Source organism: Coregonus clupeaformis, unplaced genomic scaffold (assembly GCF_020615455.1).
Source record: "Coregonus clupeaformis isolate EN_2021a unplaced genomic scaffold, ASM2061545v1 scaf0342, whole genome shotgun sequence".
Classification (NCBI taxonomy): Eukaryota; Metazoa; Chordata; class Actinopteri; order Salmoniformes; family Salmonidae; genus Coregonus; species Coregonus clupeaformis.
Window position 1 is genome coordinate 349,522 of NW_025533797.1, and position 24,995 is coordinate 374,516.

General features: G+C 41.3%; 1 protein-coding gene across 6 annotated transcripts in view; it reads left to right on the forward strand.

Annotated features, from left to right (window-relative positions):
- Nucleotides 1–215: 215 nt before the first annotated feature.
- Nucleotides 216–24,995, forward strand: part of LOC121555913 (endoplasmic reticulum junction formation protein lunapark-B-like) — a 30,509-nt gene continuing 5,729 nt past the window's right edge. For 3 of the 6 annotated variants that reach the window (XM_045214942.1, XM_045214945.1, XM_045214946.1), the window contains exons 1-12: nucleotides 216–322; nucleotides 910–1,004; nucleotides 1,865–1,906; nucleotides 2,522–2,709; nucleotides 3,445–3,503; nucleotides 7,119–7,159; nucleotides 11,024–11,107; nucleotides 11,210–11,264; nucleotides 13,471–13,707; nucleotides 19,250–19,355; nucleotides 19,634–19,704; nucleotides 23,004–23,171. In XM_045214942.1, the coding sequence (XP_045070877.1) occupies nucleotides 978–1,004; nucleotides 1,865–1,906; nucleotides 2,522–2,709; nucleotides 3,445–3,503; nucleotides 7,119–7,159; nucleotides 11,024–11,107; nucleotides 11,210–11,264; nucleotides 13,471–13,707; nucleotides 19,250–19,355; nucleotides 19,634–19,704; nucleotides 23,004–23,171 (1,078 nt within the window). In that variant the 5' untranslated portion in view covers nucleotides 216–322; nucleotides 910–977. The other 3 variants (XM_045214944.1, XM_045214947.1, XM_045214943.1) reach the window with 2 other exon arrangements.

Consider the following 24,995-nt stretch of genomic DNA (forward strand, 5'->3'; position numbering starts at 1 on the left):
GTTGGGGGGGGTTTGGGGAATCGAGAAGGGTTTGTAGGGCTCTTATTTATGTCCTTAGTAGTTCATTATTAGGTAGGAGGGTTTAGGTTTTTTGTGTTTATTTGATTTTATACTGATGTTGCTAGAGCTACTACTGTATGTAGTAAACCGTGATGACCACACTCTCCAGCAGAGTAGTTGGCGCCGTGCACCCTAAACGTTTGTTTGCGGACCGCCATTACAGCATAGAAGGAGAAGAAGAAACCGAATTCCCCCAGTGTTGTTATTGACTCTTTCTTGCATGACAATAAGCTATCTAACGTTAGCTAGCTAGCAAGCAACCGTAAGTAGCAGACTTGGATGTATTTCAATGTCTGTCTGTTTTTAACACACTAACGTTAGGTTAACGTTACATGGTAACGTAGCGTATGCTGCTAGCCAGTTTATATCATTGTCAGCTAGCGAGCTATCACTAGCATCAATCTACAGTGTTACGTTAGTCTATACAATTATGTTGAGTGACTCATGATTACAAAACCGTATCACGGTCAGCCAAACAGTGAGCATTTTCCTGCAGGGGCTTCAATGGGACATGCCTGGACGTCAGGGCTGTTTAGCGTTAGCTTTGACTTTCCGCTCTTAATTATGGCTAAAGTTTACCCTGCCTATTTCTCAAATGTATCTTCTTAAAATCAGATTTTAAACCTAACATTAACCACACTGCTAACCTTATGCCTAACCCTAACTGTAAATTAAGACCAGACATTTTTGTTTTCATTAATTTCTACGCTGTAGCCAGTAACAACCATCTGAATGGGCTTGCTATCGTTTGCACTTTCCATTCTGTAATCTTACCTAGCTAACGTTAGCTGTCTGAGTTATTGTTTAGGTAGCTAGCTATATCTTACCTTTACTTTTCAACACTTTTAGGCAGTTAGCTAACATAAAGGAAAGAGTGGACAAAGACGAGGAGCGGGACACCAATACATTCTACAGAGATGGGTGCTGTTGTTTCCCGGTGGAAGGTAACTATATGCACGTTAAACAAGTCCGTAACAGTAGGATTATTATAGCTACACTAGCTATCTAAGGATTCTAGCGACCCTGGTTTATAAGCGCGGATATCGACTCTGCCACTTGAGCATGCTTTTTTTGGCACAGTCGATGGCTCGCTGGGCTTCGGGCCAGAAGGTTGAGGGTTAGAGCCGCACTCCTGTTTCATTACATTGGTGTCAGATGTGGGAACCCTTAATCTTCTGGCCCAGCAGTCCATCGACTGTGCTACAACAGCATGCTCATGTGGCAGAGTCGATATCTGCGCTTATTAAAATGTTTACTTTTACCTTTATTTAAGTAGGCAAGTCAGTTAAGAACACATTCTTATTTACAATGACGGCCTACACCAGCCAAACCCAGACGACGCTGGGCCAATTGTGCGCCGCCCTATGGGACTCCCAATCACGGCCGGTTGTGATACAGCCTGGAATCGAACCAGTTAGACCGCTGCGCCACATAAATCTGGAGAATATGTCTACTCAACGGCCTAACTAGCTAGCTACCAACCCAATGCTCCCTTATCATTTGAAGCTTTCAGTTTAATGCAATCAAGTAGCCTACATCACTGACTAGTCAACTATACTGTACTGTCTGGCTAGTTTCAGAATGGAATTGAGCCAATGTTTTTGGCGTTGTTTGAGGGCATGCATGATGTGTTGAAGTTACAGATGTTTATAATATCTATTATAGGGACAGTTGTCCTTTATACATATTAGCCTAGTTACCTTTTATATTCAGAGAGAGCAAAAACATTGCATTCAGCACACACATATGGTCCTAGCCATTTGTTTTGTGATTCAGAAGTAAATTGTATCTAATCTTCGAACAGGCTAAACCAACGACGGTGGAACTTCTAGAAGGCATTGACAAGGTAAGTATTAGGTTAAATGTTGCTATAATCCCTACTTTTCAACATTTATATAGGCTTCTGGTATTAAAAACAGTTTCTACAGTCAATATACATTTACATTTTAGTCATTTAGCAGATGCTCTTATCCAGAGCAACTTACATGAGCAAATAGGGTTAAGTGCCTTGCTTAAGGGCACATCGACAGATTTTTCACCTAGTCGGCTCGGGGATTAGAACCAGCGACCTTTCGGTTACTGGCACTACGCTCTTAACCACTAAGCTATCTGCAGGAGCAAGCTTCTCCCGCAGTCCTGTCCATGAGCTTCATCTTGTATCCCCCTGTAATTATCAGTCAGGCAGTGATCTGTTTTGATATTTTAGTGATAGGCACAGATGTCTACAACTCTGACTTTGGCCAGCACATTGGCCGTCAGATACTAGAAAAGAGGTTATACTTTTTTGAGAAGAATTAGAAGAAACAAAGCTTAACATTTTACAAAACCCTTTTCATGTGTAGCATAAGGCTGGGTTAATACTCTGGCATTACCCAAGCATTCCATAATTTAATATAATCAAACTATAGTGACCTGTTTTCTTTTTTTAAATACTTGTCATGGCATTTTGTTGTCTTTTCAGGATATTAAGGACCTTGAGGAATTTAGAGCGAAGAATCAGAGACTGGAGAAGTTGTGGGTGGGAAGACTACTTCTGTATTCATCTGTGCTCTATCTTATTACTTGCATAAGTGTTTACTTCTGGTATCTCCCCGAACAATGGACAGGACGCATCGTGATGACTTTGCCCTTATTTTTATTTCCTATATTGTAAGTATAGCCTACTCTGTCCTCTGTCACACACAACCTTAAAAGGGCAATCTGGGATAACAGCTGAGCCATGGGACTGGAGGAATGTACCCACTCTCAAATTCATAGACGGCACTGATCAAAATCATGTTTTATAGCTATACAGTGTTTGTTTGAAATTACATTGTTTACAAACATGGTAAATAAGGCATTCATAAGTTGAATTCTTCAAGAATCAATCAATGGCTGTCCTTTATTTAAAAGTAAAAAAATGTATGCACTAATTCCAGATTGCCTCTTTAAGTATGTATACTATTATGTGCATGTAGCCTACTTTGTAAAGATGTTTGTTGGCAGTTCAAAAGTACCTCGGGGCACATAAGTCAGAGAAGATGCCGAGCATCCACACATTTTTCATTAACATGAAATCTCCCAAGCACAGACATATATGTTTTATATTTATTGTTTCAATCAATAGTTCATCTTATTCCACAACTGTTCTGGTTTTGTGTATCTAATGCCAAAGTTACTTTTCAATATGTAGGCCTATGCTACTCTTTCAGGTCATCAAAATGTCCCGCCAAGTAAAAACGCCACCACATAATCTTCAAAGTGAAGAATCTTCTGTATTGTTCCATTGATCACAAATTGCTTTACCACAGAAAGTGATGCTCTCTCTGAACTGCTTTTCTGAGTAACTATTCAACAATGGAAGACTGTTTCTGCTGCATTCTAATATTCCTGATTGCTTTTCAGAGTGTGGTTTATGAGGAAGCTGCTGATATTCCTTTTCTCAAAGCGAACAGAAAGAAACAGTAAGGCTTCTCTTATTTTAAATTGAATATTTTTATTGGCCCATCCACCACCACATTTTTGTTTTTACACACATAGGATTCTCTTCTTTACATTACGTTTAGCTTGTCTTGTTTTGAATTGCAAGTCATTGTAAAAAAATAATTTATACAGTACCAGTCAAAAGTTTGGACACACCTACTCATTCAAGGGTTTTCCTTATTTTCTTTACTATTTTCTACATTGTGGAATAATAGTGAAGACATCAAAACTATGAAATAACACATTTACATTTTAGTCATTTAGCAGACGCTCTTATCCAGAGCGACTTACAGTTAGTGAGTGCATACATTTTTCATACTGGCCCCCCGTGGGAAATGAACCCACAAACCTGGCGTTGCAAGCACCATGCTCTACCAACTGAGCTACAGGACTAATCAGGTAACACATATGGAATCATGTAGGAACCAAAAAGTGTTCAACAAATCCAAATATATTTTATATTTGAGATTCTTCAAAGTAGCCACCCTTTGTCTTGATGACAGCTTTGCACACTCTTGGCATTCTCTCAACCAGCTTCATGAGGTAGTCACCTGTAATGCATTTAAATTAACAGGTGTGCCTCCTTAAAAGTTAATTTGTGGAATTTCTTTCCTTAATACGTTTGAGCCAATCAGTTGTGTTGTGACAAGGTAAGGGTGGTATACAGAAGATAGCCTTATTTGGTAAAAGACCAAGTCCATATTATGGCAAGAACAGCTCAAATAAGCATTACTTTAAGACATGAAGGTCAGTCAATACGGAACATTTCAAGAACTTTGAAAGTTTCTCCAAGTGCAGTCGCAAAAACCATCAAGCGCTATGATGAAACTGGCTCTCATGAGTACCACCACAGGAAAGGAAGACCCAGAGTTACCTCTGCTGCAAAGGATACGTTCATTAGAGTTAACTGCACCTCAGATTGCAGCCCAAATAAATGCTTCACAGAGTTCAAGTAACAGACACATCTCAACATCTACTGTTCAGAGGAGACTGCATGAATCAGGCCTTCATGGTCGAATTGCTGCAAAGAAACCACTACTAAAGGACACCAATAAGAAGAAGATACTTGCTTGGGCCAAGAAACACGAGCAATGGACATTAGAACGGTGGAAATCTGTCCTTTGGTCTGATTAGTCCAAATCTGAGATATTTGGTTCCAACCGCCATGTCTTTGTTAGACGCAGAGTAGGTGAACGGATGATCTCCGCATGTGTGATTCCCACCGGGAAGCATGGAGGAGGAGGTGTGATGGTGTGGGGGTGCTTTGCTGTTGACACTGTGATTTATTTAGAATTCAAGGCACACTTAACGAGCATGGCTACCACAGCATTCTGCAGCGATACGCCATCCCATCTGGTTTGCGCTTAGTGGGACTTTCACTTGTTTTTCAACAGGACAATGACACAACACACCTCCAGGCTGTGTAAGGGCTATTTGACCAAGAAAGAGAGTGATGGAGTGCTGCGTCAGATGATCTGGCCTCCACAATCACCCAACCTCAACCCAATTGAGATGGTTTAGGATGAGTTGGACCGCAGAGTGAAGGAAAAGCAGCCAACAAGTGCTCAGCATAATTGGGAACAACTTCAAGACTGTTGGAAAAGCATTCCAGGTGAAGCTGTTTGAGAGAATGCCAAGAGTGTGCAAAGCTGTAATCAAGGCAAAGGGTGACTAACACTTTTTTGGTTACTATATGATTCCATATGTGTTATTTCATAGTTTTGATGTCTTCACAATGTAGAAAATAGTAACAAATAAAGAAACCCTTGAATGTAGGTGTGTCCAAATGTTTCACTGGTACTGTGTGTATATATATATATATATATATATATATACACACAGTGGGGAGAACAAGTATTTGATACACTGCTGATTTTGCAGGTATTCCTACTTACAAAGCATGTAGAGGTCTGTAATTTTTATCATAGGTACACTTCAACTGTGAGAGACGGAATCTAAAACAAAAATCCAGAAAATCACAGTGTATGATTTTTAAGTAATTAATTTGCATTTTATTGCATGACATAAGTATTTGATACATCAGAAAAGCAGAACTTAATATTTGGTACAGAAACCTTTGTTTGCAATTACAGAGATCATACGTTTCCTGTAGGTCTTGACCAGGTTTGCACACACTGCAGCAGGGATTTTGGCCCACTCCTCCATACAGACCTTCTCCAGATCCTTCAGGTTTCGGGGCTGTCGCTGGGCAATACGGACTTTCAGCACACTCCAAAGATGTTCTATTGGGTTCAGGTCTGGAGACTGGCTAGGCCACTCCAGGACCTTGAGATGCTTCTTACGGAGCCACTCCATAGTTGCCCTGGCTGTGTGTTTCGGGTCGTTGTCATGCTGGAAGACCCAGCCACGACCCATCTTCAATGCTCTTACTGAGGGAAGGTTGTTGGCCAAGATCTCGCGATACATGGCCCCATCCATCCTACTACTAATAATAATAATAATAATAATAATATGCCATTTAGCAGACACTTTTATCCAAAGCGACTTAAAGTCCTCCCCTCAATACGGTGCAGTCGTCCTGTCCCTTTTGCAGAAAAGCATCCCCAAAGAATGATGTTTCCACCTACATGCTTCATGGTTGGGATGGTGTTCTTGCGGTTGTACTCATCCTTCTTCTTCCTCCAAACACGGCGAGTGGAGTTTAGACCAAAAAGCTATATTTTTGTCTCATCAGACCACATGACCTTCTCCCATTCCTCCTCTGGATCATCCAGTTGGTCATTGGCAAACTTCAGACGGGCCTGGACATGCGCTGGCTTGAGCAGGGGGACCTTGCGTGCACTGCAGGATTTTAATCCATGACGGCGTAGTGTGTTACTAATGGTTTTCTTTGAGACTGTGGTCCCAGCTCTCTTCAGGTCATTGACCAGGTCCTGCCGTGTAGTTCTGGGCTGATCCCTCACCTTCCTCATGATCATTGATGCCCCACGAGGTGAGATCTTGCATGGAGCCCCAGACCGAGGGTGATTGACCATCATCTTGAACTTCTTCCATTTTCTAATAATTGCGCCAACAGTTGTTGCCTTCTCACCAAGCTGCTTGCCTATTGTCCTGTAGCCCATCCCAGCCTTGTGCAGGTCTACAATTTTATCCCTGATGTCCTTCCACAGCTCTCTGGTCTTGGCCATTGTGGGGAGGTTGGAGTCTGTTTGATTGTGTGTGTGGACAGGTGTCTTTTATACAGGTATCGAGTTCAAACGGGTGCAGTTAATACAGGTAATGAGTGGAGAACAGGAGGGCTTCTTAAAGAAAAACTAACAGGTCTGTGAGAGACGGAATTCTTACTGGTTGGTAGGTGATCAAATACTTATGTCATGCAATAAAATGCAAATGAATTACCTAAAAATCATACAATGTGATTTTGTGGATTTTTGTTTTAGATTCCGTCTCTCACAGTTGAAGTGTACCTATGATAAAAAATGACAGACCTCTACATGCTTTGTAAGTAGGAAAACCTTGTTCTCCCCACTGTATATACATTCATGTAAATGTCTCTTAAAATGCAGATGTTTGAAAATGCATGTGTGTTTCATGACAAATACTCAACAACGCATGCCTCGTCACCTTTGTTTCAGATGACAAACTAGAAGATTTAAAAGTTGAAAAAAGAAAAATCGTAAGTGTAGATTTTTATATCTTCCAATTATTTTTTGATAATTCAGGGCAGGGCTGGTTTCCTGGGCACAAATTAATCCTAGTCCTGGACTAAAAAGCATGCTCAATGGAGAAACCAGCCCTTAGTGTTTTGAAGTAAACGTGTCATTGTCATTGATCCAGTGCTGAAATCTTAATGACACTTTCCCTGATTGCCTTTTAATAGTCCTAAATGTTTAATCGTGTCGGGAGCTCCTTGCACAACTCTCATGCGCTCTGACCTTTGAAACCCATTATATGATGTAATTTGTGCTTATCTATGCATAATACACCCCTGTGACCCAAACATTAATTCCCAGTGCTAAGAAATTATCTAAAATCAATGCAGACAGCAGGCTAATTGGCAGAGAGACTGTGTTCAATAAAGCGCTCCCTTAACGATCCTTTGTAAATTAATAGCAGTAAGCATTTAGAGGATGTCATGTCTAATAACTTCCAATAATTGTGGCTGATGGATTTTCACACCCCATTATCGATATTGCTGCGTGTTATTATTTATCTTCTACTAGCAAACAATTCACACTGGTGTTTTCCTGATGCAAATTTGAATTGCAAACCATATGGTTGCTGACTTGCAAAATCAGAATTTCCTTACTTGGCAGTTTTGGTGTTCACGAACAGAGTTTTTTCTGCCACAGAGTACACATTTTCGGTTACAACAAATGAAACCACTAGGATAATGGTATAAGCGTAAAATTATTTTTAAATCCTGTTGTAAGGTATTTCCCCTATGCTTTACTATTAGTGTTTATCATGTTATTGTAGCTTTTGTGTATTTAAAAAAGGTCATCAAAAATATTTGCTCTGCTAGGGTTGCAAAGCTACCGGAAATTTACCAAAATTACCGGAGTCTTCTGTAATTTAGGTAATTAACAGGTAATCTATGGCAAGCAATGGTGACTTTGGTAATTTGTACTTGTATGCATTTTTGTATATCTGTGTCCATATTGTCCTTGAGTTTCTAGTGGATATACCATATGGTTCAAGAGAAAATTGCCTAATTAATGAAAAAAGCATCTACAATGACATTATTTTCAATTAACTCTGCAACTCTTCCAACTATTGACTTTTCTCACAACATTTACAACAAAGACATAGTAAAATAAAGGTATATTAACAAATATATCAATGCTGAAACCCTCATAGTAAACAAACGGTATTCACTTAGTTGATGGTTTATATTTAGGATAATGTTTTACATATTTGTCATTCAATTATTGTATATATTTTGTGCAAAGGCCACACAGAGGGCCAGAGATAGACACCTGTGATAATCTGAAGTACCCCAAAAAGCCACTAGATGTTTTCTGATATACACTTAACAAAAATATAAACACAACATGCAATAATTTGAAAGATTTTACTGAGTTAAAGTTACTAAGGAAACCGGTCAATTAAAATAAATGCATTATGCCCTAATCTATGTATTTCACATGACTGGGAATACAGATATGCATCTGTTGGGCACATAACTTTTTTTTTTTTAAATAGGGGCATGGATCAGAAAACCAGTCAGTATCTGATGTAACCACCATTTGCCTCATGCAGCGCGACATCTCCTTCGCCTACAGTTGATCAGGCTATTGATTGAGGCCTGTGGAATGTTGTCCCACTCCTCTTCAATGACTGTGCGAAGTTGCTGGATATTGGCAGGAACTGGAACGCGCTGTTGTACACGTCGATCCAGAGCATCCCAAACATGCTCAATGGGTGGTATGTCTGGTGAGTAGGCCATGGAAGAACTGGGACATTTTCAGCTTCCAGGAATTGTGTACAGATCCTTGTGACACAGTGCTGTGCATTATCATGCTGAAACATGAGGGGATGGCGGCGGATGAATGGTACGACAATGGGCCTCAGGATCTCGTCACGGTATCTGTGCATTCAATTTGCCATTGATAAAATGCAGTTGTATACGTTGTCTGCCCATACCATAACCCCACCGCCACCATGGGGCACTCTGTTCACAACGTTGACATCAGCAAACCGCTCGCCCACACGACGCCATACACGCTGTCTGCCGTATGCCCAGTACAGTTGAAACCGGGATTCATCTGTGAAGAGCACACTTCTTCAGCATGCCAGTGGCTGTCAAAGGTGAGCATTTGGCCTATGAAGTCAGTTACAATGCCGAACTGCAGTCAGGTCAAGACCCTGGTGAGGACGACGAGCACGCAGATGAGCTTCCCTTAGAAGGCTTCTGACAGTTGGTGCAGAAATTATTCGGTTGTGCAAACCCACAGTTTCATCAGCTGTCCAGGTGGCTGGTCTCAGACAATCCCGCAGGTGAAGAAGCCAGATGAGGAGGTCCTTGGCTGGCATGGTTACATGTGGTCTGCGGTTGTGAGGCTGGTTGGACTTACTACCAAATACTCTAAAATGACGTTGGAGGCGGCTAATGGTAGATAAATGAATATTCAATTCTCTGGCAACAGGTCTGGTGGAAATTTCTGCAATCAGCACTCCAGTTGTACGCTCCGTCAAAACTGCACATTTTAGAGTGGCCTTTTATTGTCCCCCGCACAAGGTGCACTTGTGTAATGATCATACTGTTTAATGAGCTTCTTGATATGCCACACCTGTCAGGTGGATGGATTATCTTGGCAAAGGAGAAATGCTCACCAACAGGGATGTAAACAAATTTCTGCACAACATTTGAGAGAAATAAACATTTTGTGTGTATAGAACATTTCTGGGATGTTTTATTTCAGCTCATGAAACATTGGACAAACACTTTAAATGTTGCGTTTTTATTTTTGTTCAGTATGTATGTAAACAGTGGGGAGAACAAGTATTTGATACACTGCCGATTTTTCAGGTTTTCCTACTTACAAAGCATGTAGAGGTCTGTAATTTTTATCATAGGTACACTTCAACTGAGAGATGGAATCTAAAACAAAAATTCAGAAAATCACATTGTATGATTTTTAAGTAATTAATTTGCATTATTCACTAGGGTCCCCCGTGGGGTTCTGGGATTTTTGCTCACCGTTCTTGTGATCATTTTGACCCCACAGGGTGAGATCTTGCGTGGAGCCCCAGATCGAGGGAGATTATCAGTGGTCTTGTATGTCTTCCATTTCCTAATAATGGCTCCCACAGTTGATTTCTTCAAACCAAGCTGCTTACCTATTGCAGATTCAGTCTTCCCAGCCTGGTGCAGGTCTACAATTTTGTTTCTGGTGTCCTTTGACAGCTCTTTGGTCTTGGCCATAGTGGAGTTGGGAGTGTGACTGTTTGAGGTTGTGGATAGGTGTCTTTTATACTGATAACAAGTTCAAACAGGTGCCATTAATACAGGTAACGAGTGGAGGACAGAGGAGCCTCTTAAAGAAGAAGTTACAGGTCTGTGAGAGCCAGAAATCTTGCTTGTTTGTAGGTGACCAAATACTTATTTTCCACCATAATTTGCAAATAAATTCAATAAAAATCCTACAATGTGATTTTCTGGATTTTTTTTCCTCAATTTGTCTGTCATAGTTGACGTGTACCTATGATGAAAATTACAGGCCTCTCTCATCTTTTTAAGTGGGAGAACTTGCACAATTGGTGGCTGACTAAATACTTTTTTTCCCCACTGTACATGATTCCATATGTTATTTCATAGTTTTAATGTCTTCACTATTATTCTACAATGTAAAAATAAAGAAAAACCCTTGAGTAGGTGTGTCCAAAGTTTTGACTGGTAGTGTGTGTATATATATATTTTAACTTGAAATCTACTAAAATCCTTGTAGTTTAATGGTAATATACCCTCCCTTTGCAACCCAATGCTGTGCAGATAGAGTTCCTTAACCAATTTATTTTTGGTACTTTTTTTCTACAGTTGGAAGAGGTGATGGAGACTGAAACCTACAAAAATGCCAAGTTAATTCTTGAGAGGTTTGATCCTGAAGCAAATAAAAAAGTGGCAAGTACAGTGTCTGTTTTAAAAAAAAATATGAATCAATTACTTCTTCTGCTATTTCTTTTAATTATGAATTGATCTGAGATTGTTATTTAATTTTTAAAGGAAATGGAATACACACCAGTCAGGCCAGGTCAGATGACTCCTAGAACGGGCCAAGGTAAAGGCATCCTCTCTACATTAGTTGTGTTTCTGTATCGAAGCATAAAACCAGAGATTGAGAAACTATAAATGTCTTACTTTCCTTTTGATTGCTACCACATAATTCCTGTGGTTGACTAGGTTACATAGAATGTATCTGTTCATGTGCTCACGGTGTGAGCCTGAGCCAACAGTCCTGTAGAATTGTAAAACATTTTAATGGTTTTAAAAAAAAACTTTATTTAACTAGGCAAGTCAGTTAAGAACAAATTCTTATTTACAATGACGGCCTACACCGGCCAAACCTGGACGACGCTGGGCCAATTGTGCGCCGCCCTATGGGACTCCCAATCACGGTCGGTTGTGATACTGCCTGGAATCGAACCAGGGGGTCTGTAGTGACGCCTCAAGCACTGAGATGCAGTGCCTTAGACCGCTGCGCCACTTCAGGAGAGCAGTCGCAAACTTCCCTTTCTCTACCTTTTAGTCTATGAACAAATACATTTACCATAATGGAGTGAACACTTGTGGGAAAAGTTGTTTATTCAATGCCCCTTGAGGACTTCAGTTCAGTCAATGGGGTCGGCAGGTATTCTTGATGTTATTCGCACAATTCATCGACGGGGCTGTAGTGGAACAGGTTGAGAGCTTCAAGTTCCTTGGTGTCCACATCACCAACGAACTATCATGGTCCAAACACACCAAGACAGTCGTGAAGAGGGCACGACAAAGCCTATTCCCCCTCAGGAGACTAAAAAGATTTGGCATGGGTCCTCAGATCCTCAAAAAATTCTACAGCTGCACCATCGAGAGCATCCTGACTGGTTGCATCACCGCCTGGTATGGCAACTGCTTGGCCTCTGACCGCAAGGCACTACAGAGGGTAGTGCGTACGGCCCAGTACATCACTGGGGCAAAGCTCCCTGCCATCCAGGACCTCTATACCAGGCGGTGTCAGAGGAAGGCCCTCAAAATTGTCAAAGACTCCAGCCACCCTAGTCATAGACTGTTCTCTCTGCTACCGCACGGCAAGCGGTACCGGAGTGCCAAGTCTAGGTTCAAAAGACTTCTCAACAGCTTCTACCCCCAAGCCATAAGACTCCTGAACAGCTAATCATGGCTACCCGGACTATTTGCACTGCCCCCCACCCCATCCTTTTTACGCTGCTGCTACTCTGTTAAGTATTTATGCATAGTCACTTTAACTCTACCCACATGTACATATTACCTCAACTACCTCAACTAGCCGGTGCCCCCGCACATTGACTATGCAACGGTACCCCCCTGTATATATAGCCTCCCTACTGTCACTTTATTTTACTGTATATATAGCCTCCCTACTGTCACTTTATTTTACTTCTGCTCTTTTTTTCTCAACACTTTTTTGTTGTTGTTTTATTCTTACTTTTTTGTTTAAAATAAATGCACTGTTGGTTAAGGGCTGTAAGTAAGCATTTCACTGTAATGTCTGCACCTGTTGTATTCGGCGCATGTGACCAATAAAATTTGATTTGATTTGATTTATGCTGCAGGGTTGGGCAAACTACGAAATTACTGCCCTTTTTCTGGCCCAGAAATAAATTGACAAACAAATCGGTCAACAACAAAATAATCTGCGTGGCCCTCTGTTGATTTTATCGAAATCCCGATGTGGCCCTCGAGCAAAAAAGTTGCCCACCCCTGCACTAGTGTATATACCCTTATGTTATACTGGGAAATTGTGTTTCCATAGCTAGAGCTGACAGTGAGGACTTGTGAAGTGCAGAATCAACAACCTCTGCATAATCAAAACAGTTGCTTTGTGAGAAGGTGTAAAAGTTCACAGATAGCCAGTGTTATGCAAATGCAAGCTGAAAAGTACCAGTGGCCTGGCTTTGGCCCCAAGTGAGAGCAGGTCCACCGGAGCCATGGCCCAGTGAGACACGGGTGCCGGGTCCACGTAGATGGAAACAAAAAAGCCTGAGCCTTTTGGGTATAACACTGGGGTAAATCTTGTATGGAAATGTGCCGTTAGAGAGATGGGCTAGCAATCGGAATGTTGCCGTTTTGAATCCCTAATCAGACAGGACAAATCAGGCATAATGTGAGCCGGCAACCAGGTGTTGCTGGTGTCAAATCCTAGATGCCATCTCCTGCCGTTGAGCACGGCAAGAACTCTGAGAACCAGTTGTGTAGTGTCCCTCATTTGAGAAAGAATACCTTTTCTACATGTCCCTCTTCTTCAGAACTCCGTCAACGCAACATAGCCATAAGGCCCCCTGTCATGGGAACTCCCATGACCCCCCCTCCTGGTGTCTGCCCCCCCATGGGCGCTGTAGCCACACCTACTGGTCCCCTTCCTCACTCGGCCCCAGGTGGGCCCCCAGGAGGACCCCCGGATAGAGGCCTGTCTGCTGCGGTCGCCCAGCAGACCATGATGAGGAGACCCCCTATGACCCCCTGTACCCCTATCCCAGGAATGGGTGAGTAAAGCTCTAATAGATAGTTAGTCAACTGTAGGCTGCTTTGGCCAGAATTGTACAAACGTTCTATAGCGCTTTCAGGTCCACCTATATCAGGGCTTACCAAACTTTTGTGGCCCACGACCCTATTTTGATATCAGAAACTTCTAGGTGACCCCACCATGGGAAAAAAGCTATGTAATCAATAGCAAGTTCAGTCTGACAGTATTTCTAGACAGTATTTAAATCAGGGAAGATCATCAGGCAATAATTGTGTATGATCTTATGTGTAGAAAATAACTATCATTGCTTGAATAGATTTGTCTACACTGCCTTGTACAGTTTTCACATTTTGGTGCCTTAAATTTCAATCTAAAAAGGGATTAAACTGATCTACACAACCTACTCAACATTTTCCAAGTGAAACTAATTTCCTGATGGCTCACTGCTCTTTGTACTGGGTGACGTCAACCTCCCGACGTCTGCCTTCGATTAATTTCTTTCCAACTGTTTCTTTCCCCTCCTTGCCTCTTTCGACCTCACCCTTTCCCAGTCCCCTCCCACTCACAAAGCAGGCAATACGCTTGACCTCATCTTTACTAGAGGCTGTTTGCCCACTAATCTCACTGCAATCCCCTCCAGGTCTCTGATCACTACTTTGTTTCATTTTCTGTCTCCCTCTCCTCCAACCCTAGCCACTCAGCCCCTACCCAGATGGTCATGCGACGTCGCAATCTTCACTCTTTCTCCCGCTACTCTCTCTTCTTCGATCTTATTATCTCTCTCTTCTGCTAAATCCTTCTCCCTCCGGTTTCCTGATTCTGCCTCTTCGACCCTACTTTCCTCCCTTTCCGCATCCTATGACTCGCACTGTCTCCTTTCCTCCCAGCCTGCTCGGCCCTCCTCCTGCTCCGTGGCTGAGTGACTCATTGTGAGCTTACAGAATAGGGCTGCGGGCAGCTGAGCGACAATGGAGGAAAACTAAACTTCCGGAGGACCTATCATCCTTTCACTTCCTCCTCTCTAACTTCTCTTCCTCTGTATCCGCTGCTTTAGCCACTTTCTATCACTCTACATTTCAAGCTTCTGCCTCTAACCCTAGGAAACTATTTTCCACCTTTTACTCCCTCCTTAATCCTCCACCTCCTTCCTCTCCCTCCTCCCTCTCTCTCCTCCCTCTCTGTGGATGACTTTGCCTGCCACTTTGACAAGAAGGTTGACGACATCCGCTCCTCATTCGCTAAGCCTATTGAGTCCACTGGTCCCACTCACTATATTTTGTCAGCTGGTGATTGTCAAGCAAATAACTGCTGGTCTCACAGTAATTGACCGTTAATTAACATAAACACATTTAGCATCTCCTGGCTTCCACGCATAGCCTACAAGCCACTGATGCAGACCTTTGGAACATCTACATTTAAAAAAGTGTAATAAATCCATGTACACCAAATCCTACACCATCACAATAAATCCATTATTTATTTTAGACAGGTCTAAAGAAACATGATATGAAGAAAATGTTGTCTAGAACAGAATAGCATACTCTGAGTTGTCCTTATGTTAGGTCCTGATCTAGCTATGCCATATGGCTGTGGGCTACAGTAGTTCATTTAGCAGACAACATTTGCTTAGAATTCCGTGGTATTATTTTATAGTATGAAGAATACAATTGAACATACAGTGCATTTGGAAAGTATTCAACCCCCTTCACTTTTTCCACATTGTGTTACTTTACAGCCTTTTTTCTAACATGGATTAAATGTTTTTTTAAAAATTCGTCACGTCAATCTACACACAATGCCCCATAATGACAAAGCAAAAACGGGATTTTAGAAATGTTTGCAAATTTATTCTAAATAAAAAAACGATCACATTTTAAATAAGTATTCAAAAGGCTCCTAAAGGACTCTCAGACCATGAAAAACAAGATTCTCTGGTCTGATGAAACCAAGATTGAACTCTTTGGCCTGAACGCCAAGCGTCACGTCAATCTACACACAATACCCCATAATGACAAAGCAAAAACAGGATTTTAGAAATTTTTGCAAATTTATTAAAAATAAAAAACGATCACATTTAAATAAGTATTCAGACCCTTTACTCAGTACTTTGTTGAAGCACCTTTGGCAACGATTACAGCCTCGAGTCTTCTTGGGTATGACGCTACAAGCTTGGAACACCTATATTTATGGAAGAACCCAATGGTTACTCTGACAGAGCTCCTGAGTTCCTCTCTGCAGCAATCCATCAATCAGGCCTTTATGGTAGAGTGGCCAGACGGAAGCCACTCCTCAGTAAAACGCACATGACACCCCGCTTGGAGTTTGCCAAAAGGCTCCTAAAGGACTCTCAGACCATGAGAAACAAGATTCTCTGGTCTGATGAAACCAAGATTGAACTCTTTGGCCTGAACGCCAAGCGTCACGTCTGGAGGAAATTAGTCACCGCTCATCACCTGGCCAATACCATCCCTACGGTGAAGCATGGTGGTGGCAGCATCATGCTGTGGGGATGTTTTTCAGCGGCAGGGACAGAGAGACTAGTCAGGATCAAGGGAAAGATGAACGGAGCAAAGTACAGAGAGATCCTTGATGAAAACCTGCTCCAGAGCGCTCAGGACCTCGAGACTGTGGCAAAGGTTCACCTTCCAACAGGACAACGACCCTAAGCACACAGCCAAGACAACACAGGACAAGTCTCTGAATGTCCTTGAGTGGCCCAGCCAGAGCCCGGACTTGAACCCGATCTAACATTTTTGGAGAGACCTGAAAATAGCTGTGCAGTGACACTCCCCATCCAGCCTGATCTGCAGAGTAGAATTGGAGAAACTCCCCTAATACAGGTGTGCCAAGCTTGCAGCGTAATCCCCAAGAAGACTTGAGGCTGTAATCGCTGCCGAAGGTGCTTCAACAAAGTACTGAGTAAAGGGTCTGATTACTTACAGTACCAGTCAAAAGTTTGGACACACCTACTCATTCAAGGGTTTTTCTTCATTTTTACTATTGTCTACATTGTAGAATAATAGTGAAGACATCAAAACTATGAAATAACACAGATGGAATCATGTAGTAACCAAAAAGTGTTAAACAAATATATATATATATATATATATATATATATATATATATATATATATATATATATATATATAAATAAATATATTTTATATTTGAGATTCTTCAAATAGCCACCCTTTGCCTTGATGACAGCTTTGCACACTCTTGGCATTCTCTCAACCAACTTCATAAGGTAGTCACCTGGAATGCATTTCAATTAACTGGTGTGCCGCCTTAAAAGTTAATTTGTGGAATTTCTTTCCTTCTTAATGCATTTGAGCCAATCAGTTGTGTTGTGACAAGGTAGGGGTGGTATACAGAAGATAGCCTTATTTGGTAAAAGACCAAGTCCATATTATGGCAAGAACAGCTCAAATAAGCAAAGATAAATGACAGTCTGGTTATTATTATATTATTTATTATATTATTATTATTATTATTACAGTCGATCATTACTTGAAGACATGTAGGTCAGTCAATCTGGGATCCTCTTCTTTTTAATAGAGGCCATCAACTCTGTTTTCTCAAGCAATTGCATAGCCTATAGAAATGTTGTGCAACATGAGCTCATGGGTTCTCATGAAGTGTTCGATTAGATTTCCAATACATTTGCATTGATGTCAGAGGGATTTAGAGGGACAATAGAGTGCTGAGTACCAGGCAGTTTGCAAGTTTGGTAGGCTACTAATGATTATCTGCAGCATCAGAGCTTAAAGAAGCCTAATTACCATAACTAAACGGTCACATGGAATTTGACTGCCGTCATGACTCTTGACTGCTGGTGTGGCAGTAATACAGTCACCGTAACAGCCCTAGTCCCACTAAGCTATCTTAAGATGAATGCCCTAACTGTAAGTCGCTCTGGATAAGAGCGTTGGCTAAATGATAAAATGTAAATGTATGAAATTAATTAAAATTAAACCACAAAGAAGTCTTGATTGCGAAGGTCTTTACACCCCTTGCTGTGGCACTGGCACATCTAAATAAGTTTGGGATGTAATATTTTCATACAAAATCAACAATTTTGGGGGATGAGGTCCATTTGTTTGCAAAAGTAGTGGTGCTCATGATTTAAGAACAACTTAACCGCTAGGTAGCCAAACGGTTAAGAACGTTGGGCCAGTAACCGAAAAGGTTGGTGGTTCAAATCTCCGAGCCGATTAGGTGAAAAATCTGTCGGTGCCCTTAAGCAAGGCACTTAACCCTAATTGCTCCTGTAAGTCGCTCTGGATAAGAGCGTATGCTAAATGACAAAAATAAATAAATAAATTCCCCTGTCTCTGCAAGGTCACTCAATTTGAAAGTGAATGTCAAACAATGATTCAACCTCAGAGCCGCCAATTAGCTTTTAAAGCATGTCTGGGATACATTTTCAGACCAGCATAGGTTGAGAAATAATTGCAACAACGCCGTTAAGTAGTACTGCAAGACTGTTTGCCATGTTGTCTTGCAGTATTACTCAAATTAACTTTTTGGCCTATATTAACAACTTCAGGTTTGGGTCAAATCCAATACAACATCACTGAGTGAAACCCTCTGTATTTTCCAGTATTGTGGTGGAATAATCATGTTATGGATATGCTTGTCAGTGGCAGGGACTTAGTTTGTCAGTATCAAATGAAATATTAAAGTAGCAAAGCCCAGGTAAAAAGTTAGTGGAAAACCTGCCTCAGTCCTCTGAATACCTTACCCTGGGATAGAGTTTTATTTTTCAGTGGGACAATTGCAAAAATTGTAATGCCACAGACACACCAGAATGGGTTTCCAAGAGGTGTTGAGTGTTCCTGAGTGGTCCAGTCTCAGTCCTGATTTAAATCTGCTTGATAATCAGAGACAAGGTTTGGAAATCGCTGTCCATCGATGGTTCCCAATCAAACCAGTTTTAGCAATTTTGACAAAAATAATGGTTTTGTTACCCTAAGAGTTGTGCAAAGTTTATAGAATTATTCAAAATGATTCACAGCTATAATTGCTGCTAAAGGTGCTTACACCAAGTATTAATATAATATTTAATATATTAACTCTGACATCTTCATTTTTTATTAATTTAGAAAAGGTTCTATAATTTATTTCACTTTCAAAATTTGGAGTAGGTTGTGTGGCTCATTATGGGGGGAAAACACAAATGTAAATTACTTTTTGGGATTTTAATTTGAAGGCAGCAAAATTTAAAAACTGCAAGGGGTGTGTAGACTTTCACTAGGCGCTGTATGTAGCCCTCCAAGCTGCTTATTGGTTGTTAATGGTTTCCTGTGTAGATTATTAAAATAGTTGATCTTATTTTCCATAGCCAATACTTTATTATGTAACCAAAATCTAAATGCCATATTATGCACTAAACAAGTGTGATTTATATTCTTACCTTATTTCAAGAATAACCTGTTAAAAACCAGCCTGTGTAGTTTTTTAAAGGCTGTTGTATTAAAATGTGTAGAAACTAAACTAAGCACTAATTGTCACTGTGTTCCTATGATGTCATTGAATGATGTGCTATAATTTAATGTTAGGTATGCACCCCCCAGGCCCACCCCTGGCCAGACCCGTCTTACCTCGAGACAGAGGTGCTGTGGACAGAGTCATCGAATACCTTGTGGGAGATGGCCCTCAGAACAGGTCTGTACTTCCGTCCAGAGAGGCTCCCTGTTCTTAAATAAGCATTTCCAATTACCTCTTTACTGATGTGCTTCGTAGAGTACTATGCCTACAGTGAGCAGATGATCGTATTCTCTCTGGTTGGCCTCACTATTTTGTGCTCATCAGTTGTGACGGTTACTGTAACATACAGTTTTAAATGGCAGACCTTTACTAGAGTTCTCCTTTTAACAGTTTTGCATCTAGGCAACTTCAAGGTTCATCTCTTCTCAATGATATTTATGCTCTTTTATCCCCAGATATGCCCTTATATGCCAGCAGTGCTTCTCCCATAATGGCATGGCATTAAAAGAGGAATTTGAATATATTGGTAAGATTTTGAGAAACACTGCTTCCTGTCACTACCCTTCAAACACTGCATTAACTTTGCCCGTCGGTGCTTGGCAGCCAGCTTTGTACTTATTTACATTTACATTACATTTTAGTCATTTAGCAGACGCTCTTATCCAGAGCGACTTACAGAAGCAATTAGGGTTAAGTGCCTTGCTCAAGGGCACATACAGATTTTTCACCTAGTCGGCTCGGGGATTAGAACCAGCAACCTTTCGGTTACTGGCACAACGCTCTTAACCACTAAGCCACCTGCCGCCCGCTTATTATGGATCCCGATTAGCTCTTCCTGGGGTCTTGCAAAATTAAGGCAGTTATACAATTAAAAACATTACAATACATTCATATCAGATTTTTTAAATCAGATTCTACCACCTGCATCAGTTACCTGATGTGGAATAGGAATAGAGTTCCATGTAGTCATGGCTCTATGTAGTACTGTGCGCCTCCCATAGTCTGTTCTGGACTTGGGGACTGTGAAGAGACCTCTGGTGGCATGTCTTGTGGGGTATGCATGGGTGTCTGAGCTGTGTGCTAGTCGTTTAAACAGACCGCTCGGTGCTTTCAACAGGTCAATACCTCTCACAAATACTAGTAGTGATGAAGTCCATCTCTCCTCCACTTTGAGGTTGACATGCATATTATTAATATTAGCTCTCTGTGTACATCCAAGGGCCAGCCGTGCTGCCCTGTTCTGAGCCAATTGCAATTTTCCCAAGTCCCTCTTTGTGGCACCTGACGACACGACTGAACAGTAGTCCAGGTGCGACAAAACTAGGGCCTGTAGGACCTGCCTTGTTGATAGTGCTGTTAACAAGGTAGAGTAGCACTTTTTTATGGACAGACTTCTCCCCATTTTAGCTATTGTTGTATCAATATGTTTTGACCATGACAGTTTACAATCCAGGGTTACTCCAAGCAGCTTAGTCACCTCAACTTGCTCAATTTCCACATTATTTATTACAAGATTTAGTTGAGGTTTAAGGTTTAGTGAATGATTTGTCCCAAATACAATGCTTTTAGTTGTTGAAATATTTAGGACTAACTTATTCCTTCCCACCCATTATGAAACTAACTGCAGCTCTTTGTTAAGTGTTGCAGTCATTTCGGTCGCTGTAGTAGCTGACGTGTATAGTGTTGAGTCATCCGCATACATAGACACACTGGCTTTACTCAAAGCCAGTGGCATGTCGTTAGTAAAGATTGAAAAAAGTAAGGGGCCTAGACAGCTGCCCTGGGAATTCCTGATTCTACCTGGATTTTGTTGGAGAGGCTTCCATTAAAGAACACCCTCAGTGTTCTGTTAGACAGGTAACTCTTTATCCACAATATAGCCATAACACATACAGTGGGGAGAACAAGTATTTGATACACTGCCGATTTTGCAGGTTTTCCTACTTACAAAGCTTGTAGAGGTCTGTAATTTTTATCATAGGTACACTTCAACTGTGAGAGACGGAATCTAAAACAAAATCCAGAAAATCACATTGTTTGATTTTTAAGTAATTAATTTGCATTTTATTGCATGACATAAGTATTTGATCACCTACCAACCAGTAAGAATTCCGGCTCTCACAGACCTGGTAGTTTTTCTTTAAGAAGCCCTCCTGTTCTCCACTCATTACCTGTATTAACTGCACCTGTTTGAACTCGTTACCTGTATAAAAGACACCTGTCCACACACTCAATCAAACAGACTCCAACCTCTCCACAATGGCCAAGACCAGAGAGCTGTGTAAGGACATCAGGGCTAAAATTGTAGACCTGCACAAGGCTGGGATGGGCTACAGAACAATAGGCAAGCAGCTTGGTGAGAAGGCAACAACTGTTGGCGCAATTATTAGAAAATGGAAGAAATTCAAGATGACGGTCAATCACCCTCGGTCTGGGGCTCCATGCAAGATCTCACCTTGTGGGGCATCAATGATCATGAAGAAGGTGAGGGATCAGCCCAGAACTACACGGTAGGACCTGGTCAATGACCTGAAGAGAGCTGGGACCACAATCTCAAAGAAAACCATTAGTAACACACTACGCCGTCATGGATTAAAATCCTGCAGCGCACGCAAGGTCCCCCTGCTCAAGCCAGCGCATGTCCAGGCCCGTCTGAAGTTTGCCAATGACCATCTGGATGATCCAGAGGAGGAATGGGAGAAGGTAATGTGGTCTGATGAGACAAAAATAGAGCTTTTTGGTCTAAACTCCACTCGCCGTGTTTGGAGGAAGAAGAAGGATGAGTACAACCCCAAGAACACCATCCCAACCGTGAAGCATGGAGGTGAAAACATCATTCTTTGGGGATGCTTTTCTGCAAAGGGGACAGGACGGCTGCACCGTATTGAGGGGAGGATGGATGGGGCCATGTATCGCGAGATCTTGGCCAACAACCTCCTTCCCTCAGTAAGAGCATTGAAGATGGGTCGTGGCTGGGTCTTCCAGCATGACAACGACCCGAAACACACAGCCAGGGCAACTAAGGAGTGGCTCCGTAAGAAGCATCTCAAGGTCCTGGAGTGGCCTAGCCAGTCTCCAGACCTGAACCCAATATAAAATCTTTGGAGGGAGCTGAAAGTCCGTATTGCCCAGCGACAGCCCCAAAACCTGAAGGATCTGGAGAAGGTTTGTATGGAGGAGTGGGCTAAAATCCCTGCTGCAGTGTGTGCAAACCTGGTCAACGTATGATCTCTGTAATTGCAAACAGGTTTCTGTACCAAATATTAAGTTCTGCTTTTCTGATGTATCAAATACTTATGTCATGCAATAAAATGCAAATTAATTACTTAAAAATCATACAATGTGATTTTCTGGATTTTTGTTTTAGATTCCGTCTCTCACAGTTGAAGTGTACCTATGATAAAAATTACAGACCTCGACATGCTTTGTAAGTAGGAAAACCTGCAAAATCGGCAGTGTATCAAATACTTGTTCTCCCCACTGTACGTGTTTCCAGCAGCAGACTATGATTGATAATGTCAAAAGCCGCACTGAAGTCTAACAAAACAGCTCCCACAAACTTTTTATCATTAATTTTTCTCAGCCAATCATCAGTCCTTTGTGTAAGTGCTGTGCTTGTTGAATGTCCTTGGCATAAGTTTTTCACATATGCTGGTGCAACCAACTTTTTGTAACCAAAGTAGCTCAAGCTATGACATTGAAATAAGGGTAATCCATTGAGCAGATTATGCATCTTCAACAGGTCTTTAAAAAATTGTGGGTCAATTGTTGAAGCACATGGCACCTTCCCTTTAAAATCATTTTACTTACATTATGACCCTTTAGCTTTCAGGTGTGCTTACTGTTACGTCCTGAACCCTGCAAGGAAGACCCGACCTCAAGCACCAAGACTCCCAGAATTTAGCTTTGAGCGGAGAATGCGCTCGGAATCACCCACCCCAGAAAAATCAGCGGCATCAGAGGCCACTGATGAGAGCGCAACCCCCTCTGGAGGTATAGTAACTAGAGTTACCTTTTGGAAATGAACTAATCATATGTAGCACTTGGCCAAATCCAAGGGTCAAAAGATCAGAGGAGTTAAGCGGACCCAAATATATCAGTGTTGACATTAAAGTTGTATTTATTTGATTCAGGGCTCTAAATTAACAGGTTCTAAATTAACAGCACTGGTGCTCCCAACTTTAAAAAGTTAGTTTAAATTTAGGAGCGCCAGAAAATACGATAAAAAAAATCGATTGAGGTATATCCTATATGAATTCTAGCTACTTCTGAAGCACATGTTGTGCCCTAGAAACTCATATGTAACCCTGTAAATACATGTTTATTATAAAAAGTTAAAATATTGATAGAAATACCTGTCATTGAATTTAGTCATTTGTGGAATATTATGTAATAGCACAATTTTCCTGTTTTTACATTTCTGTAAAACATTTTTCATTTATCAGACGCTCATCCAGAGTGACTTAGTCCATTAATCTTAAGATATCTAGGTGGGACAACCACATACAGTGCCTTCAGAAAGTATTCACACCCCTTGACTATTTCCACATTTTGTTATATTATAGCCTGAATTTTAAATAGATTCAATTGATATTTTGTGTCACTGGCCTACATACAATACCCCATAATGTAAAAATATAATTATGTTTTTAGAAATGTTAACTAATTAAATAAAAAACAAAAAAAGCTGAAATGTATTGAGTCTTAAGTATTCAACCCCTTTGTTATGACAAACCTAGATATGTTCAGGAGTAAAAAGGTGCTTAATAAACCACATGATAAGTTGCATGGACTCTCTGTGTGCAATAATAGTGTTTTAACATGATTTTTGAATGACTACCTCATCTCTGTACCCACACATACAGAGGGGGGAAAAAGTATTTAGTCAGCCACCAATTGTGCAAGTTCTTCCACTTAAAAAGATGAGAGAGGCCTGTAATTTTCATCATAGGTACACGTCAACTATGACAGACAAATTGAGATTTTTTTCCCCAGAAAATCACATTGTAGGATTTTTTTATGAATTTATTTGCAAATTATGGTGGAAAATAAGTATTTGGTCACCTACAAACAAGCAAGATTTCTTGCTCTCACAGACCTGTAACTTCTTCTTTAAGAGGCTCCTCTGTCCTCCACTCGTTACCTGTATTAATGGCACCTGTTTGAACTTGTTATCAGTATAAAAGACACCTGTCCACAACCTCAAACAGTCACACTCCAAACTCCACTATGGCCAAGACCAAAGAGCTGTCAAAGGACACCAGAAACAAAATTGTAGACCTGCACCAGGCTGGGAAGACTGAATCTGCAATAGGTAAGCAGCTTGGTTTGAAGAAATCAACTGTGGGAGCAATTATTAGGAAATGGAAGACATACAAGACCACTGATAATCTCCCTCGATCTGGGGCTCCACGCAAGATCTCACCCCGTGGGGTCAAAATGATCACAAGAACGGTGAGCAAAAATCCCAGAACCACACGGGGGGACTTAGTGAATGACCTGCAGAGAGCTGGGACCAAAGTAACAAAGCCTACCATCAGTAACACACTACGCCGCCAGGGACTCAAATCCTGCAGTGCCAGACGTGTCCCCCTGCTTAAGCCAGTACATGTCCAGGCCCGTCTGAAGTTTGCTAGAGTGCATTTGGATGATCCAGAAGAGGATTGGGAGAATGTCATATGGTCAGATGAAACCAAAATATAACTTTTTGGTAAAAACTCAACTCGTCGTGTTTGGAGGACAAAGAATGCTGAGTTGCATCCAAAGAACACCATACCTACTGTGAAGCATGGGGGTGGAAACATCATGCTTTGGGGC